This window comes from Muntiacus reevesi, chromosome 15 (assembly GCF_963930625.1).
Source record: "Muntiacus reevesi chromosome 15, mMunRee1.1, whole genome shotgun sequence".
In the NCBI taxonomy this organism is placed as follows: Eukaryota; Metazoa; Chordata; class Mammalia; order Artiodactyla; family Cervidae; genus Muntiacus; species Muntiacus reevesi.
In genome coordinates this window covers 25,432,266-25,452,036 of record NC_089263.1, presented here as the reverse complement: position 1 = coordinate 25,452,036, position 19,771 = coordinate 25,432,266, and the positions used below count along the sequence as shown (strand labels likewise).

At 42.2% G+C, this 19,771-nt stretch overlaps 2 protein-coding genes across 2 annotated transcripts in view; one reads left to right on the top strand and one right to left on the bottom strand.

The window, feature by feature from the left end:
• TMC3 (transmembrane channel like 3) overlaps window positions 1-19,771 on the top strand; it is a 50,666-nt gene that overhangs the window by 4,732 nt on the left and 26,163 nt on the right. Inside the window, exons 3-9 of the mRNA XM_065906142.1 lie at window positions 2,860-2,935; window positions 6,592-6,673; window positions 13,054-13,160; window positions 14,300-14,398; window positions 14,501-14,643; window positions 17,762-17,909; window positions 18,588-18,631. Of these exons, the coding sequence (XP_065762214.1) occupies window positions 2,860-2,935; window positions 6,592-6,673; window positions 13,054-13,160; window positions 14,300-14,398; window positions 14,501-14,643; window positions 17,762-17,909; window positions 18,588-18,631 (699 nt within the window). The remainder of the gene's footprint in view (window positions 1-2,859; window positions 2,936-6,591; window positions 6,674-13,053; window positions 13,161-14,299; window positions 14,399-14,500; window positions 14,644-17,761; window positions 17,910-18,587; window positions 18,632-19,771) is intronic.
• The window catches only part of IL16 (interleukin 16), a 170,308-nt gene continuing 159,292 nt past the window's right edge, over window positions 8,756-19,771 (bottom strand). The window contains exon 20 of the transcript XR_010659102.1: window positions 8,756-8,782. The gene's annotated coding sequence lies outside the window, so the exon portion shown is untranslated. The remainder of the gene's footprint in view (window positions 8,783-19,771) is intronic.

Below are 19,771 nucleotides of genomic sequence, written 5' to 3'. Positions count from 1 at the left end.
CCTTTACCAAGCCTGTCTTTCATCTTTGCGTGAAATGTTCCCTTGGTATCTCTAACTTTCTTGAAAAGATATCTAGTCTTTCCCGTTCTATTGTCTTCCTCTATTTCTTTGCACTGATCACTGAGGAAGGCTTTCTTATCTCTCATTGCTATTCTTTGGAACTCTGCATTCAGATGCTTTTGTCTTTCCTTTTCTCCTTTGCTTTTCACTTCTCTTCTTTTCACAGCTATTTGTAAGGCCTCCTCAGACAACCATTTTGCTTTTCTACATTTCTTTTTCTTGGGGATGGTCTTGATCCCTGTCTCCTGTACAATGTCACGAACCTCCATCCATAGTTCATCAGGTTCTCTGTCTATCAGATCTAGTCCCTTAAATCTATTTCTCACTTCCACTGTATAGTCATAAGGGATTTGATTTAGGTCATACCTGAATGGTCTAGTGGTTTTCCCTACTTTCTTCAGTTTAAGTCTGAATTTGGCAATAAGGAATTCATGATCTGAGCCACAGTCAGCTCCTGGTCTTGTTTTTGCTGACTGTATAGAGCTTGTCCATCTTTGACTGCAAAAAATATAATCAATGTGATTTTGGTGTTGGCCATCTGGTGATGTCCATGTGTAGAGTCTTCTCTTGTGTTGTTGGAAGAGGGTGTTTGCTATGACCAGTGTGTTCTCTTGGCAAAACTCTATTAACGTTTGCCCTGCTTCATTCTGTACTCCAAGGCCAAATTTGCCTGTTACTCCAGGTGTTTCTTGACTTCCTACTTTTGCATTCCAGTCCCCTATAATGAAAAAAACATCTTTTTTGGGTGTTAGTTCTAAAAGGTCTTGTAGGTCTTCATAGAACTGTTCAACTTCAGCTTCTTCAGCATTACTGTTCAGGGCATAGACTTGGATTAATGTGATATTGAATGGTTTGCCTTGGAAACAAACAGAGATCATTCTGTCAGTTTTGAGATTGCATCCAAGTACTGCATTTCGGACTCTTTTGTTGACTATGATGGCTACTCCATTTCTTCTAAGGGATTCTTGCCCACAGTAGTAGATATAATGGTCATCTGAGTTAAATTCACCCATTCTAGTCCATTTTAGTTTGCTGATTCCTAAAATGTTGACATTCACTCTTGGCATCTCCTGTTTGATCACTTCCAATTTGCCTTGATTCGTGGACCTGACATTCCAGGTTCCTATGTAATATTGCTCTTTACAGCATCGGACCTTGCTACTATCACTAGTCACATCCACAACTGGGTGTTGGCCTCCTTAATCAACAGAAATTAACCAGAGGCCAGACAAGAAATTTAGGTGAGGCTTTATTGGGGTCCCTGCTGCAGCAGGGGAGAATAAGAACAGACAACAGATTCCCTTGTTTGCCAACTTGTTGAAGTGGGGGAGGGTACAAGTTGCCTTTTTTGTGCAGTGAGGGTAGGGTGTGTTCAGGGGTCAGGCCGGAGGGGTGGCTTAGGTGTCTGCCCACCCGAGGTGGTGCTGTGTGCAGGGGGCATGCACAGTACCCTGTTTTTGTTCCTGACTCTTCAGAAGTGACAGTTGGGGTTTTGGTCTCTTGTATCTTATTGTCCATAATTTGCCCCAACTGTTCATACAAGCAGCTATTTTTAGCCCTTTATAGTTTCTTTGTATTTTGTTGCCTGGGAGGTGTGTCCAGGTGCACACACTATAGGAAAGGGTCCCAGGTCCCAGCCTGGCTCACTGCTGCCTCGGCCCCCTACTCAGTCCTTACACACCCACCCTCTCCCATGGTTGCTTGAGATCTCTGTCATCCTTATTAGCTAGTGGGTTATTCCAAGGGAACAACTGTATTTTATGCACCTCTGTGTTCCACTGTGCTTGACCCAAACAGGTGTGCAGAAAGTTGCTTGCATGGAAAAATGTAATGAATGAATTGGGAGAATAGCACTGACATATACACACTACCATGTGTCAAATAAACATCCAGTGGGAAGCTCCACTGCCGGAACGCAGAGCTCAACTGGGGGCTCTGTGATGACCTAGAGGGGTCAGATGGGGGTGGGGAGGGAGGGACAAGAGGGAAGGGATATATGTATACATACAGTTGATTCACATCATCGAATAGCAGAAATTAACACAACATCATAAAGCACCTATATCCCAATCAGAAAAGAAAATTTGACCTAAAATTTTATAATGAGTGAATGAAATGAAATGAATTATTATTTCACTGATACAGGCCCTTGTCTCTGTTGTTGTTATTCAGTCACCAAGTCGTGTTTGACGTGACTCATGGACTGCAGCATACCAGGCTCTTCTGTCCTCCGCTATCTCCTAGAGTTTGCTCAAATTTATGTCCATTGAATTGGTGATGCCATCTTATCCTCTGCTGCCCTCTTCTCCTTTTGCCTTCAGTCTTTCCCAGCAACAGGGTCTTTTCCAGTGAGTCAGCTCTTCTCACCAGGTGGTCAAAGTATTGGAGCTTCAGCCTCAGCCCTTCCAATGAATATTCAGGTTTATTTCTTTTAGCATTGACTGGTTTGATCTAGGATTGACTGGAAAGATTGAAGGCAGGAGGGAAAGGGGGTGGCAGAGGATGAGTTGGTTTGATGGCATCACCGACTCAATGGACCTGAGTTTGAGGGACTCTGGGAGATAGTGGAATCCAGGGGAGCCTGGCGTGCTGCAGTCCTTGGGGTCTTGAAGAGTCAAACACAACTTGGAGAATGAACAACAACTGGTTATCAAAAGTTAGGAAATGCAAGATTTGCATAAGCGCATCTCTTCTCCACAGTTTGGCTATCTATTCCTACTACTGCACATTCACATGTGTTGCTGAGATTACCAGGGTGATAAACTTGTGCTCACCACCATGTTTTATTTCCTCTCTCAGGCGAGCGAAGGACATTGTGCTGAAGTTTGAAGGGCGGTTGACCAGGACTCGAGGCTACCAAGCGGCCGGTGCAGAGGTAAAGAGCATACACACACAGATGCCCACCCTTCCTCTGGTCCCCTAGCCCAGGCAGTTGTACTTAACCTTGAATTTGCTGTACTACATGGGTTATAAACGTCCATCATTAATAGTTATTGAACAGTATGGTGAGCTCGAAGGTCCGAGTTTCCCAAAACTTGCAGTCCTGATGATGTCACTTAACAAATTGTGCACCCCCAAGGAAGCCCAACTCATCAGCAAAAGGAGATCTTCCCTTGGAAGAATGATCTGGCCTCTTTCCCAAGTGAAGCCCACTTATGTGTGTGGATTTTCTTCACTAATGAGAAAGTTGCAGGCATATTCCAACACTCATTTTATAATACAGTGCTATATTATTGCTTGTTATTTTTCCCATCCAGTTACTTACAGTTGAACTTTAGTATACATTGAAAGTATCTATTAATAAAGACATTCCAATAATTTTCATAAATGCTTCAAAAGCAACAACAACAAAAAATTTCTTCCACTATAATCCTCTACTATCCATAGTATCTTTTGGTGGGGGAGGAAGTAGAAAAGAATAACTTTTACTGCTTTGCTAGTATCTTTCTTTAAACTTCACATTTCAGTCATTGGATATATAGTTTTCACATCAGGCTAATTATGTTGTTGCTGTTTAGTCACTAACTCGTGTCCAACACTTTGCAACCCCATGGACTGTAGTCACCAGGCTCCTCTGTCCATGGAATTTCCCAGGCAAGAATATTGAAGTGGGTTGCCATTTCCTTCTCCAGGGGATCTTCCCAACTCCGGGGTTGAACCCACGGTTCCTGCATTGACAGGTGAATTCTTTACCATCTGAGCCACCAGGGAAGCCTCAGAGTAATTATAGTATACAAAGATTTTTGTCTTGCTTTTTTTCACTTAACACCATAACAAGGATTTTTCTCCATGTTTCTATGTTTATTTTTCACCATGTTTTTATACTTACTGTTTTCTATGACTCTGTAATATTCCATCAGGAAGATGGATGTTAATTTAATTAGTTACTTGCCTGCTGGTGATATTTAAATAGCTTCTAATTTTTCATTAGTGTTAACAGACCTTCAAAGATTGTCTTTGTGCAGATGGCTTTTCCAGTCTTTTAAAAGTCTTTTTCTAGGATACATGTCAAAACTATGACCTCTGTAGAAAAAAAGATGATCCATGTTTTTTGGTTCTTGATAAATATTAATCAATTGTTTCTCCAAAGCATTTACCATCCACTATGAAGACAGCAGATTTTTTCATTCTGACACTTTGGTTCTTCCCCTCCTCATTCATAACATCATTCTTCTACCCATTTTTCTTTTTCGGGGTTGACTATTTATTCTTATGTCTCGTATGATAGTGATCAATGATTGTGTTTTTTTTATTGGAATATAATTGCTTTACAATGTTGTGTTAATTTCTGCTGTACAAGAAAGTGAATCAATGATATATATTCATATATCCTCTCCCACCCACCCTCATCCCTCCTCTCTAGGTCATCAAAGAGCACCAGGTTGAACTCCCTGTGCTATACAACATCTTCTCACTAACTATCTATTTTATGCATGGTAGTATATACATATATCAATCCCAATCTCCCAGTTTGTCCCACCCATCTCCCCCCGCCATGTCCACATGTCCCTTCTCTATAAGTATGTCTATATTTCTGCCCAGGAAATAGGTTCATCTGTACCATTTTTCTAGATTCCATACATATGCATTAGTATATGATATTTGTTTTTCTCTTTCTGACTTCAGTTCAGTTGCTTAGTTGTGTCCGACTCTTTGCGACCCAGTGGACTGTAGCATGCCAGGCCTCCCTGTCCATCACCAACTCCCTGAGCTTGCTCAAACTCATGCCCATCAAGTCGGTGATGCCATCCAACTATCTCATCCTCTGTCGTTCCTTTCTCCTCCTGCCTTCAATCTTTTCCAGCATCAGGGTCTTTTCCAGTGAGTCAGTTCTTCACATCAGGTGGCCAAATTATTGGAGTTTCAGCTTCATCAGTCCTTCCAATGAATATTCAGGACTGATTTCCTTTGGGATTGACTGGTTGGATCTCCTTGCAGTCCAAGGGACTCTCAAGAATCTTCTCCAACACCACAGTTCAAAGGAATCAATTCTTTGGCACTCATCTTTCTTTATAGTCCAACTCTCACATCCATACATGACCACTGAAAAAACCATAGCTTTGAGTAGACAGACCTTTGTTGGCAAAGTAATGACTTTGCTTTTTAATATGTTGTCTAGGTTCGTCACAGCTTTTCTTCCAAGGAGCAAACATCTTTTAATTTCATGGATGCAGTCACCATCTGCAGCCATTTTGGAGCGAAAAAAATAAAGCCTCTCACCATTTCCACTGTTTCTCCATCTATTTGCCATGAAATGTTGGGACCGGATGCCATGATCTTAGTTTTCTGAATGTTGAGTTTTAAGCCAACTTTTTCACTCTCCTCTTTCACTTTCATCAAGAGGCTCTTTAGTTCTTTGCTTTCTGCCATAAGGGTGGTGTCATCTGCATAGAGGTTATTGATATTCCTCCTGGCAATCTTGATTCCAGCTTGTGCTTCATCCAACCCAGCATTTCGCATGATGTACTCTGCATATAAGTTAAATAAGCAGGGTGACAAAATACAACCTTGACGTACTTTCTCTCTGACTTACTTCACTTATGTGACAGACTTTAGGTCCATCCATATCTCTCCAAATGACCCAATTTTGTTCCTTTTTATGCCTGGGCAGTATTCCATCTTACTTACATTAATGTACATTGTGTACACATTACATTTAGAATTAAATCCAGACTCCTTCCTCTGACCCACCAGATCAGCCATTTGCTACCTTTTTGACCTCATCACATTCCTTTCTCCTTATTCTTTTCTGTAAAATGCCCAGCTCATGCTAACCCACAGGCTTCTCCTGGCTATTCTCCCTTTTTAGGTAGCTCCTCTAAGGACTTATTATTTTTTGAACTATTGATTAACTTTCATTCACATCTCAGCTCAAGTATGACCTCCCCAGATAGATCTTCCTTGACCCTTTGTTTCAAAGAGCTATCCCCCAGTTCTAATGAGTTGAATTCTTTGTTGTTTCCTCCCCTCTACCTGGATGCAAACTCCACACCAGCTGATACCTTACATGTCTTGCTCATGATTTGTATCCGAGGTACTGGAAACACAACATAGGTTCTCAGTACACACTCTGGATGGACAGATTGTTCATAAGCTATAATACATGTTGTTAGTACATATCTGCTCTCGATGATCTTAGAAGCCTTACCAAATCTCAATAACCCAGGCCTGAAATTAGGACCCATTTCTTCCTTGGTTTTGCTTTATTTTGTGTTCACTTTGCTCTTAAAAGGCTTCCCGGGTGGCTCAGATGGTACAGAGCCTGCCTGCAGGTAGGACACCTGGGTTTGATTCCTGGGCTGGGATGATCCCCCTGGAAAAGGGCATGGCAACCCACTCCAGTATTGTTGCCTGGAGAATCCCATGGACGGAGGATCCTGGTGGCTACAGTTCATGGGGTTGAAAAGTCGGACATGATTGAGCGACAGCATGCCTGCTGGGAGCCTCACCCGCACATAGGACCTGGGCTCCACACAGTCACTGCCACCCTCATGGATGTCAAGTCCTCTAATCCTGCTCCCACCTCTCTAGCTGTGGCGGAAGTTTGCTCGTCTGGCCTGTAACTTTGTGGTCATCTTCATTCCCTGGGAAATGAGGATAAAGAGAATCGAAAGTAAGTGCTGGCACTTGGAGGAGTGGGGTGGGAGGTGGTGCTGGTGGCCAGCCAGCAGTGAGGTCTGAGATGGGTCTGGGGCAAACTGGTTCCTACACTGGGCAGTCAGGGCCCTTGTACACACAGTGCTGGCTGAGGCTGCCCAGGGGTCTGTGGAGGTGGGAGACACAGTGCTTGTCTGTCCCTACCACCTCCCAGGATAAAAACAGCCCCGCATTCTGCTGGGGCTCTGTCAGTTATCTGTCAGTTCATGCCTTAGACACAATATAAACCCAGAAACATTAGGGAGGAAAAACTGTTAGATGAATAAAAGGATAACACTGGTGATTGCAAAACAAAATGCAAAGATTAGCATTTTGAGAGAGGTGACTGTACTCATTTTGAAAAATACACCCCCTCCTCAATTAAATCAATCACAGTAACATTTGAAAGCACACACACAGGAGGACTTCCCTGGTGGTTCAGTGGTTAAGAATTTAACACTCCCAACTCAGGGGTCATGGGTTTGATCCCTGCTCAGGGAACTAAGATCCCAAATGCTGCACAGCACAGATTAAATAAATAAATGTTTAAAAGAATAAAAATCCACACAGTACAAACACACAAATGCAACACACAGGAATAAATATAACCAGAAGTCTGAAATGAAAACTAAAATTTGATCATGAGATATTTAAAACGTTTTGTGAAGAGACATAGAATGATTTAATATTTGGGAGGTATTGATTTTCTCAATATCAATTCATAAGTTTTAATGCAATTTCAATAAAACTACAATACAGTGTGTTTTGTGTATTACTCATAAAGAAAAAAAAAACTAAATAAAAATCTTTTTAAAAGGAAAAACTCAAATGAACTTGTATAACCAAAATGTTAAATAAAATACGTTATAGAAACTACAGGAATTGAAACATGTAGCATAGAGACATAATTGATGCTGGAACAATTGATTCAACTGTTTTAAAGAATAACCTAGATCTTTCACTTTAAAGCTCCATTAGGTCAGTTCAGATGCTGAGTAGTGTTTGGCTCTTTGCCACCACATGGACTGCAGCACACCAGGCTTCCCTGTCCATTACCAACTCCCAGAGCTTGCTCAAACTCATGTCCATCAAGTCGGTGATACCATCCAACCATCTCATCCTCTGTCATCCCCTTCTACTTCTACCTTCAATCTTTCCCAGCATCAGGGTCTTTTCCAGTGAGTCAGTTCTTCACATCAGGTGGCCAAATTATTGGAGTTTCAGCTTCAACATCAGTCCTTCCAATGAACACTTAGGACTGATCTCCTTTAGGATGGACTGGTTGGATCTCCTTGCAGTCGAAGGGACTCTCAAGAATCTTCTCCAACATCACAGTTCAAAAGCATCAATTTTTTGGCACCCAGCTTTCTTTATAGTCCAACTCTGACATCCATACATGATCACTGGAAGAACCATAGTTTTGACTAGATGAACCTCTGTCGGTAAAGTAATGTGCTGCTTTTTAATATGCTGTCTAGATAGCTCATAGCTTTTCTTCCAAGGAGCAAGCATCTTTTAATTTCATGGCTGCAGTCACCATCTGCAGTGATTTTGGAGCCCAAGAAAATAAATTCTCTCAATGTTTGCATTGTTTCCCCATCTATTTGCCATCAAGTGATGGCACCAGATGCCAAGATCTTAGTTTTCTGAATGTTGAGTTTTAAGCCAACTTTTTCATTCTCTTTCACTTTCATCAAAAAGCTCTTTAGTTCTTCTTCTCTTTCTGCCATAAGGGTGGTGTCATCTGCATATCTAAGTTTATTGATATTTCTCCCGTAATCTTGATTGCAGCTTGTGCTTCATCCAGCCCGGGATTTCTCATGATGTACTCTGCCTACAAGTTAAATAAGCAGGGTGACAATATGCAGCCTTGACTTACTCCTTTCCCTATTTGGAACCAGTCTGTTTTTGCATGTCCAGTTCTAACTGTTGCTTCTTGACCTGCATACAGATTTCTCAGAAGTCAGGTCAGGTGATCTGGTATTCCCATCTCTTAAAGATTTTCCACAGTTTATTGTGATCCACACAATTAAAGGTTTTGGCATGGTCAATAAGGCAGAAGAAATAGATGTTTTTCTAGAACTCTCTTTCTTTTTTGATGATTCAATGGATGTTGGCAATTTGATTTCTCATTCCTGTCCCTTTTCTAAATCCAGCTTGAACATCTGGAAGTTCACGGTTCATGTACTGTTGAAGCCTGGGTTGGAGAATTTTGAGCATTACTTTGCTAGCGTGTGAGATGAGTGCATTTCTGCGGTAGTCTGAACATTCTTTGGCATTGCCTTTCCTTGGGATTGGAATGAAAACTGACCTTTTCCAGTCCTGTGGCCACTGCTGAGTTTTCCAAATTTGCTGGCATATTGAGTGCAGCACTTTCACGGTGTCATCCTTTAAGATTTGAAATAGCTCAACTGGAATTCCATCATCTTCACTAGCTTTGTTCGTGGTAACATTTCCTAAGGCCCACTTGACTTTGCATTCCAGGATGTCTGGCTCTAGGTGAGTGATCACACCATCATGCTTATCTGGGTCTTGAAGATATTTTTTTTGTACAGGTCTTCTGTGTATTCTTGCCACCCCTTCTTAATATCTTCTGCTTCTGTTAGGTCCATACAATTTTTGTCCTTTATTGTGCCTATCTTTGCATGAAATGTTCCCTTGGTATCTCTAATTTTTTTGAAGAGATCTCTAGTCTTTCCCATTCTATTGTTTTCCTCTATTTCTTTGCATTGATCACTGAGGAAGGCTTTTTTAATCTCTTCTTGCTATTCTTTGGAACTCTGCATTCAAATGGGTATATTTTTCCTTTTCTCCTTTGCCTTTCCCTTGTCTTCTTTTCACAGCTTTTTTTCAGGACTCATCAGACAACCATTTTGTCTTTTTGTATTTTTTTTTCTTGGGGATGATCTTGATCACTGTCTCCTGTGCAATGTTATGAACCTCCATCCGTAGTTGTTCAGGCACATTGCGTATCAGATCTAATCCCTTGGATCTATTTATCACTTCCACTGTATAACCATAAGGGGTTTGATTTAAATAGGAAACCATGAGGGAATAAAAGAAATACAAGTAATGTGATGTCAGAATGGAAGCCTGTCAAATTCTGAAAGTAAAGAAGGAATCATCCAAGAAAGTACTGTTATATTTAACTACACATAAAAGTAATTTTACATACATAAAAAATAGAGGTAAAAGTTAGATGACAGATTGAGGAGGGGAAAAGTATTTTTAACATTTAAGTGATATTAATCCCTTTCATACCAGTGGTAGAAATGTCAATTGGGATGCTATTTCTAGGGGAAAGTGGTAATTTGAACCAAACACCTTCAAAATGTTTATACTGTTTGATAGAACCCTTCCATTCCCTAACAACCAGAGGAAAGAGCAGCCACAACAAAATCAGTCACACTTGGTCCCCTGCCCAGATCCCTTTACTTGTCTGGTCCACCCTTTTTCAGCTGTTCTGAGTGCTGGCTGCTATGTCTTCTGGCCGCTCCCTTCTCTCGAGGATTAGTCTTGGCCCACATTGTTCCAGATGTTGGGCACACATCACTTGCTCCCCCAGCCCCACTGGAGAGCTTATAGGTGATGACTAAGGGGTATTTAAGTCTAGCTTCTTGTTCAGAGTGGAACCAACACTATGATGCAACTTGCCCTCCAGAGCTCCCCATGGGGTTAGGCTAAGCCAGGCTCAAGTTGAGACCACATTTTTGCTCAGCTCTTTCCCCTGACCTCCCCTGACCCCCTGACCCTCTTCCTCCTGAGATTGCTTCCTCAATATATCATGTTCAGTTCAGTTCAGTCAATCAGTCATGTCCGACTCTTTGCCACCCCATGGACTGCAGCACGCCAGGCTTCTTCTGTCCATCACCAACTCCCAGAGCTTGCTCAAACTCATATCCATCAAGTTGGTGATGCCATCCTACCATCTCATCCTCTGTCGTTCCCTTCTCCTCCTGCCGTCATTCTTTCCCAGCATCAGGGTCTTTTCCAATGAGTCAGTTCTTCACATCAGGTGGCCAAAGTATTAGAGTTTCAGCTTCAGCATCAGTCCTTCCAATGAATATTCAGGACTGATCTCCTTTAAGATGGACTGGTTGGATCTCCTTGCAGTCCAAGGGACTCTCAAGAACCTTCTCCAATACCACAGGTCAAAACATCAACTCTTCAGCGCTCAGTTTTCTTTATAGTTCAACTCTTACATCCATACATGACCACTGGAAAAACCATAGTTTTGACTAGATGGACATTTGTTGGCAAAGTAATGTGCTGCTTTTTAATATGCTGTCTAGGTTGGTCATAGCTTTTCTTCCAAGGAGCAAGCGTCTTTTAATTGCATGGCTGCAGTCACCATTTGCAGTGATTTTGGAGTTAAAAAAAAATTCTCTCACTGTTTCCCCATCTATTTGCCATGAAGTGATGGAACCAGATGCCGTGATCTTAGTTTTCTGAATGTTGAGTTTTAAGCCAACTTTTTTACTCTCCTCCTTCACTTTCATCAAGAGGCTCTTTAGTTCTTCTCTTTCTGCCATGAGGGTGGTGTCATCTGCATATCTGAAGTTATTGATATTTTTCCCGATTATCTTGACTCCAGCTTGTGCTTTATCCAGCCCAGCACTTCACATGATATACTCTGCATGTAAGTTAAATAAGCAGGGTGAAAATATACAGCCTTGACGTACTCCTTTCCTGATTAGGAGCCAGTCTGTTGTTCCATGTCCAGTTCTAACTGTTACTTCCTGACTTGCATACAGATTTCTCAGCAATCAGGTCAGGTGGTCTGGTATTTCCATCTCTTTAAGAATTTTCCACAGTTTGTTGTAATCCACACAGTCAAAGGCTTTGGTATAGTCAATAAAGCAGAAGTAGATGTTTTTCTGGAACTCTCTTGTTTTTTCGATGATCCAACAGATGTTGGCAATTTGATCTCTGGTTCCTCTGCCTTTTCTAAACCCAGCTTGAACATCTGGAAGTTCATGGTTTGTGTACTGTTGAAGCCTGGATTGGAGAATTTTGAGTAATACTTTGCTAGCATGTGAGATGAGTCAAATTGTGCAGTAATTTGTACATTCTCTGGCATTGCCTTTCTTTGGGATATATATATATATATCATGTTAGTTGAACCCTTTTCTCAGGCTCTGCTTCTAGGAAATCTGACCTTAGAAACTGATTTCTGCAAAATCATTTATGCTAGCAAATACTCTACCTAGTGAAAAGTTAGAAACTTCCAAAGAGTCAAGGAGTGGGGTTTAAGTTAAATAAATTGTGTAAAATTCGTTGGATGGAACAATAAAATTCATTTTATAGGGAAATATTTCGTATGAGAAAATGTTCATAATAGATTGTTAACCCTAGATGTGTAGAGATATGACAGCTTTATACAAAAAAATACACATATGGTTGACACATATGGATGACAATGGATGGTTCTACTAAAAACTACTAGAAAGTAATTCTAGTAGTGATTTTAATTTAGTAGCCTTGGAATAGGTGACTTTTTTTGGCTTTGTGATGTTTGTGTTTTCCTATTCGTTATGAAACATAAGTTAGATTTGAAATAAAATTTCAAGATGCTACTTTTCCAAAGTATGATACAAGTCTACCTGCTCCAGAAAGTCATCACAAGTGTCTCTTACATCCCCATCCAACTTTCTCTAAGCCCCCTTATTTTCTCAATAGAAATTTGTTTTTATTCATTTTTTGGCCACGTTGTGGGGCACGTGGGAACCTCAGTTCCAGGACCAGGGAGTGGTCCACCTACCACCTGCCACCTTCCACTGTGCCACTTGCAGTGGAAGTAGGGAATCTTAACCATTAGACCACCAGGGAAGTCCCAGAAATTTGTTTTTAAATGCTCTTTTTATTTTAGAATAAATTTAGATGTATGGAAAAGTGGCAAGGGGAATTCTTATAACCCCTTTGACCACTTTTCCCTAATGTTAACATCTAACACGCTGTTATTTCTTTTGAAATTAAGACAAAAGAATCCTTACCATACCCTTGGAATTTCCCAAACTATGCAAAATGAAAAAGAAATCTTTTAAATCCTCAAAAATAGGCTGATATTTCTGAACATAGGTGGAATGTAAATCTGATAAAAGCATTTTAGATCCATATGATATTAGGGAAAGTATGACATTAGGGATTAAGGATGTATGTGTGTAACTGGTAGATATTAAGGAATGTGTTAATCCTTCTGAATGATCATCATGGGTCAACACCCTGACAGGGACATTATGGCATTCTTAGTCTATGTCCTGGTGATATAAGGAAAAAAAATCAGTTTTGCTTTACAGCTAACTTCTTGCACTGGGGGGATTTTTTTTAAACTGTGCTCCTTACCTTGTCTTTCCTTAGGTCATTTTGGATCTGGTGTTGCCTCTTATTTCATATTCTTGAGATGGTTATTTGGAATCAATATTGTGCTCATGATTATGACAGGTGCTTTTATTGTTCTTCCAGAGGTAAGAACTATATCAGAAGAGTTTAAAGGTGCCATTTGTTATAATGAAGAGATGTTTAAAGCTGTAGTATAAGACAGGCACCCTCATTATCCTCGTGGGAAGGATAATCTGTGTGTCCAAACAGGGCTTGGTGAACTTTTTTCAGTAAAGGGCCAGATAGTAAACATTTCAGTCTTCGTGGGCTTCTTAAATCTGCCACATCATACAAAAGTAACTAATAAGCCCTAGGTCACTAGTAAGTATAGCTGCATTCTGATAAAATTTTATTTATGAGTACTGAGTCACTCAGTCGTGTCTGACTCTTTGCAACCCCATAGACTGTAGCCCCCGGACTCCTCTGTCCATGGGATTCTCCAGGCAAGAATACTGGAGTGGGTAGCCATTCCCTTCTCCAGGGGATCTTCCTGACCCAGGGATTGAACCCAGGTCTCCTGCATAGCATACAGATTCTTTACCATCTGAGCCACCTGGGAAGCAATTTTGGATTTTTTTTCCAACCATTTAAAAATGTGCAATGGTCTCCCCAGGTGGTTCAGTGGTAAAGAATCCAACTGTCAAACAGGAGATGTGGCATTGATTCCTGGGTTGGAAAGATCCTCCAGAGAAGAAAATGGCAACCTACTCCAGCATTCTTGCCTGGGAAATCCCAAGGGCAGAGGAGCCTGGGGGTCTATAGTCCTTGGGGTCGCAAAGAGCTGGATATGACTTAGCCACTAAACCACCACCACTCAAACCTTCCTTAGCTCTTGGGCCACACAAAAGGAAGTGTTAGGCTGGATTTGGCTTATGGGCCAGTGTGCAGACATTGTGTTAATGCAAAATCCATTTCTCAACTAAACTTTATCTTTGCAAAGCAAATGGGACCATTTCCTATGCCATTATAGAAAGCCAGTGGCTTCAATCATCCTCCCTTAGAAGCCATATCCAGCCTAGAGAGTACACTCAGACTGGCCCCAATCAGGCAAATGAAAGCCTGGCCACTCATGATGAATTCCTCATCAACAAGTATCAAGCAGAATCCACCTCCTAAGAGTCTTGTAGGTGCAGCATCTTCACAGGTGCATGGAGATCAGTGGCCCCTTTTCTTCCGGTCCTTTCCCACCCAGAGGACTGCATGATCGCCTTTCCTCTGTCACCAGCTCATTGCAGGCCAACCATTTGGAAGCACAGCCAGCAAGACCATCCCCAAGGAGCATATTGCATCTGCCCAAGATCTGGACACCGTTTGGTCTCTGGGGGTGAGGTTCATGCCCAGCCACGCTCTTGTCTCAAGGTGGGAGGGGGTTGTGAATGTTCTAGAACCTGGGAGTCAGAAATGACACCAAGTGCTCTCTCTGCAGGGTTACCTCCAGTACTCAGTCCTCTTCTATGGCTACTACGGCAGGGAGAGACGGATCGGGAGAGCTGGCTACCGGCTGCCCTTGGCCTATTTCCTGGTGGGGATGGCGGTGTTTGCTTACAGCTTTATCATCCTCTTAAAAAAGTATGTCCGTTCAGTTCCTCAAAATCCATGCCAAAATGCTGTGGATGATCTCATTTCATCTTTTCACTAACCCTGCAGTCAGGGCATATATCTGCCCATGTTACAGATTAGGCGTGGCCTCCTTGCTTATTCGTATCTGACTCTGCAACAACTGTATGACCTGTAGCCCACCAGGTTATTCTGTCCATGTAATTTTCCAGGCATGAATGGATTGGGTTGCCATTCCCACCTCCAGGGGATCTTTCCAATCCAAGGATTAAACCTGTGCCTCCTGCATTGGCATGCAGATTCTTTACCACTAGTGCCATCAGGGAAGCTCTGATTCTGTAAACACACCAGCTTGTCTTCATCACACTGCCCCTTGCGTCATCATAGCAAAGTTCAGGGAGAAGGGATTAGGATAAAAAAAGATAAAACAGTCATCATCATCATTATCATCAAGCAGATAAAACCTAGGGAGATGTGCAGTGACTTGAGTACCTTAAGAGTTCATACAAAAATGGGTACATGTATATGTATGACTGAGTCCCTTCGCTCTGCACCTGAAACTATTACAACATTGTTAATCTGCTATCAGTTCAGTTGATGTCCAACTCATTTCAACCCCATGGACTGTGCCACACCAGGCTTCCCCGTCCGTCACCAACTCCTGGAGCTTGCTCAAACTCATATCCATTGAGTCAGTGATGCCATCCAACCATCTCATCCTCTGTCGTCCTCTTCTCCTCCTGCCTTCAATCTCCCCAGCATCAGGGTCTTTTCCAATGAGTCAGTTCTTTGCATCAGGTGGCCAAAGTATTTGAGTTGCAGCTTTAGCATCAGTCCTTCCAATGAATATTCAGGACTGATTTCCTTTAGGATTGACTGGTTTGATCCTCTTGCAGTCCAAAACCCCAATAAGAAATAAAAAGTTAAAGAAAAACAGGAACATGATAAAAATCAGCAAATAAGAATATTATTGAAATATGTTTATTGATATGTAAGGTTATGTTTATAATTATGGTTATAATTAGATTATTATAAAACAGAAAAAACAGCAGGTGGTGCTAGTGGTAAAGAATCTGCCTGCCAGTGCAAAAGAAGTAAGAGATGTGTGTTCCATCTCTGGGTTGGGAAGATCTGCTGGAGAAGGAAATGGAAGCCCACTCTAGTATTCTTGCCTGGATAAATTCCATGGACAGAGGAACCTAGTGGGCTATACATAGTCCATGGGGCTGCAGAGAGTCAGACACAACTGAGTGACTGAGCATACACACTCACATACAGGGAGATGCAGAGTGACTTGAGGACTGAAAGATAACAGAAAGCTTTCCAGCTTAGCCTCTGGGGGGCCTCAAGACCCCACCTACAACACGAGCCCTTTGCTGGATGTTAGAGTTTAAGAGACAAACTGCTGTCAACTCTGGAGCAGGAAACATGGATAGACAGAGAGGGAAAAGCTTCTAAGAGGAGAGATGCTCTAGAGCAGCAGACTTTTTTGGCACTGGGGACCAGTTTCATGGAAGACCATTTTTCCATGGACAGGGTAGGGGATGGTTTTGGGATAATTCAAGCACGTTACATTTATTGTGCATTTTATTTCTATTATTATTACATTGTGGTATGAAATAATTATACACCTCACCATAATGCACACTCTGGGAGCCCTGAGCTTGTTTTCCTACAACTAGACAGTCCCATCTGGGGATGATGAAAGAGGGATGGGGTGCAGGTGAAGTAGAGATGAAGCTTCGTTAGCTGCCCAGTGCGGCCTGGTTCTTAACAGGCCATGGACTGGTACTGGTGCTTGGCCCAGGGGCTGGGGACCGCTGGCCTAAAGGACAAGAGGACTTTCTCCTGAGGACAGAATTGTGACTCCTGCCTTACATCTAATGCGAAGTCCGTATAAGAGGTATCTGACAGGCTCCCACTTGGTGGGGCGGTTGCTTCATCGGGCAGGGGCTCCAAGGAGAACTGATTCAGTTCAAAGTAAAAAGGTCTGTTTCACAACCACAGCTGCACAAGTGCAGTGAGTGCACACACTTACAGGGACCTCCTGACCACTAGTGATGGGAGGGCTTATGCAAAGGACTCACCCAAGAATTTGCTGTTTTCACACTGTTCAAAGTGGGTGGTTGAGTTCACAAGCCACAAGCGGGGCTGAACCCAGCCAGGGCTCTGCCCGTCCACACATAGATGGGGCTCCTTGCTCCACATGGACTCACAGCAGCCCCCAGTGACTAAGCCTGTTTCCAACACTGTTCTTGCATGACCCTCTCTGGTCTTTTTGTAAAAAATTTTAATTAGTGTTTAGTTGACTTTTCAATATTGTGTAAGTTTAAGGTGTACAGCAAAGTGGATCAGTTACACCTATATATGTGTGCTCATGTGCTCAGTCGCTCAGTCCTGTCCGACTCTCTGTGACCCTATAGACTGTAGCCCACCAGGCTCCTCTGTCCATGGAATTCTCCAAGTAAGAATACTGGAGTGGGTTGCCACTTCCTACTCCAGGGGCTCTTTCTGACCCAGAGACTGAACCCACATCTCTTGCATCTCCTGCATTGGCAGGTGGATTCTTTACCACTAGCGCCACCTGGAGGAAGCTTACATATACATATATTCACAGATTGTTTCCCAATATAGGCCATTACAGAGTATTGAGTAGCATTCCCTGTGGTATGCAGCAGATCCTTATTAATTATCTGTTTTATATATATCAATGTGTATGTGTCAATCCCAATGTTCCAGTTTATCCCCTCCCCCACTCTTATCCCCAGTAACCATAAGTTTATGTTATACATCTTAACTCTGCTTTGGTTTTGTAGGTAAGTTCATTTGTAGATTTTTTTGTTTTTTAAGATTCCACATACAAGTGATATCATATGATATTTGTCTCTGTCTGACCAACTTCACTTAGTATGAGGATCTCTAGCTGCATCCATGTTACTGCAAATGGCATTGTTATTCTTTTTATGGCTGAGTAATACTCCCTTGTTTATACACACCACATATTCATCTATTCCTCTGTTGGTGGATGTTTAGGTTGCTTCCATGTGCTGGCTGTTGTGAGTGGTGCTGCAGTGAACATTGGGTGCATGTGTCTCTTTTGAATTACGTTTTCTCTGGTCCTCTCGTGCAGGATGGCTAAGAACTCCCGCACGAGTCTCGCCAGCGCTTCCAGTGAAAACTACACGTTCTGCTGGCGGGTGTTCTGCGCTTGGGATTACCTCATCGGCAACCCGGAGGCGGCCGAGAGCAAAACCGCAGCCATCGTGAACAGCATCAGGGTGAGTTAGGGAGCCGTCCGGGTTGCCAGGAGTCGGGGCTCTGCAGACCACAGCCTTTACAGCGAGAGCCGCTGGCCCTCTGCCGGGGGTCAGCGTGGTCCCGTTCCCACGGCGCTCAGACCAAGGCAGCCACAGTCTCCAACATCACGTGACATGATGTGTCCTCCACATGCCCCAAACAATCCGATGGTGTACAGGAGGAAAACACTGGAACTTTTAAAAAAAATTTCATCCTTCTAAAATTTCCATATGTGTATCTGTGTTAATTTGCATAATGGATTACTACCATGTTGCATGCATATAACTTGTAAATGAATAAATACATCTATGTGGGAGATACAAGCTCTTAGCATTGACTTAGAAGATAACACAGTAAAAAGCATTCAGAGACAGAGCTCCTGAACAACAACATTATAGCTAAATGGTGCCGCTTCTGAGAAAAACATGATTTAGATCATTTTGATGATCTCAATAATTTACTTCTCCATTTCTTCTTTCCATTCTCCAGTTGCCTTTTTTAGTCTATTATTATACAAAGTGCTGATATAGAATGAAGTCTAGATGTTGAATTTATGATTTAAAATACTGGATAAGTCATTTCTCTCATAAACTATTTGTAAAAATTTATGACTAAGGAAAATACTAAGCTTTCAATACCGTATGTGTCTTTCTTTAAAGGAGGCTATACTGGAAGAACAGGAAAAGAAGAAAAGCAAAAACCTGTATGTATGACAAACTCCCCATACTAGAGTCATTGATAAGCTGTTTTAATTTGGTGCCAAAATCACCAGAGTCTATCTTAGTTTCATACAACGTCAGGCAGTTCTTCTTTTTTCTTAAAATCTATCCATCTCGTAATGTGGTATGTGGGAGCCCTATAATTTTTCCCTCTTTAAGAATATTTACTATTTATTTATTTGGCTGTGACCGGTCTTAGTTGTGGCATGTGGGATGTAGTGCCCTGTTGAGTATTTAGTTGCTCAGTCGTGTCTGACTCTTTGCGACCCAATGGTCTGTAGCACGCCAGGCTCCTCTGTCCTTCACTATCTTCTGGAATTTGCTCAAATTCATGTCCGTTAAGTTGGTGATCCTATCTAACCATCTTATCCTCTGTCATCCCCTTCTCCTTCTGCCCTTGATCTTTCCCAGCATCAGGGTCTCTTCAGTGATTTGGCTCTTTGAATCAGGTGTCGAAAGTATTGGAGCTTTAGCTTCAGCATCAGTCCTTCCAATGAATATTCAGGGTTGATCTCCGTTAGGATTGACTGGTATACAAAGCAGTGTTTATATGTTGATCCCAACCTCCCAATTCATCCTACCCCCTTGGTGTCTATGCATTTGTTCTCTATATCAGTCTCTCTTTCTGCTCTGCAAATAAGTCATCTCTACTATTTTTCTAAATTCCACATATAAGTGATAATTGTGCTGTGTTTGTTTCTCTCTGTCTGACTTACCTCACTTTGAATGGCAGTCTCTAGGTCCATCCTCACTGGTGGTTTAAGCTCATGGTTAGTTCCTGCGATGCAGAAAAAGCCTGTCCAGGGGATGCTGGAGACCTGGGGAGTTGAGGAAACACCAGCCCCTGAGAGGAAGCTGTTGTTATGGGAAGATGGACTCTCCATAGGGTGTTTGAAAATGGATTCTAGCCCTCTCTTTGTCATTATTTCTATGACCCCGAAATGCCCTTGACTCTTCAGGGCCGCTGCTTCCTTAGCTATGAAGTGAAAGGATGGGGCTCCATCTATGTTCCCAGGGGGCAGAGAGCACCACCCACATGAGGATTACCTGCAAGGTGCTGCAAATGCAGATCCCTCCAATGCCCACTTTGATTGACAGAATTAACATCTCTTAGAGTGAGACCC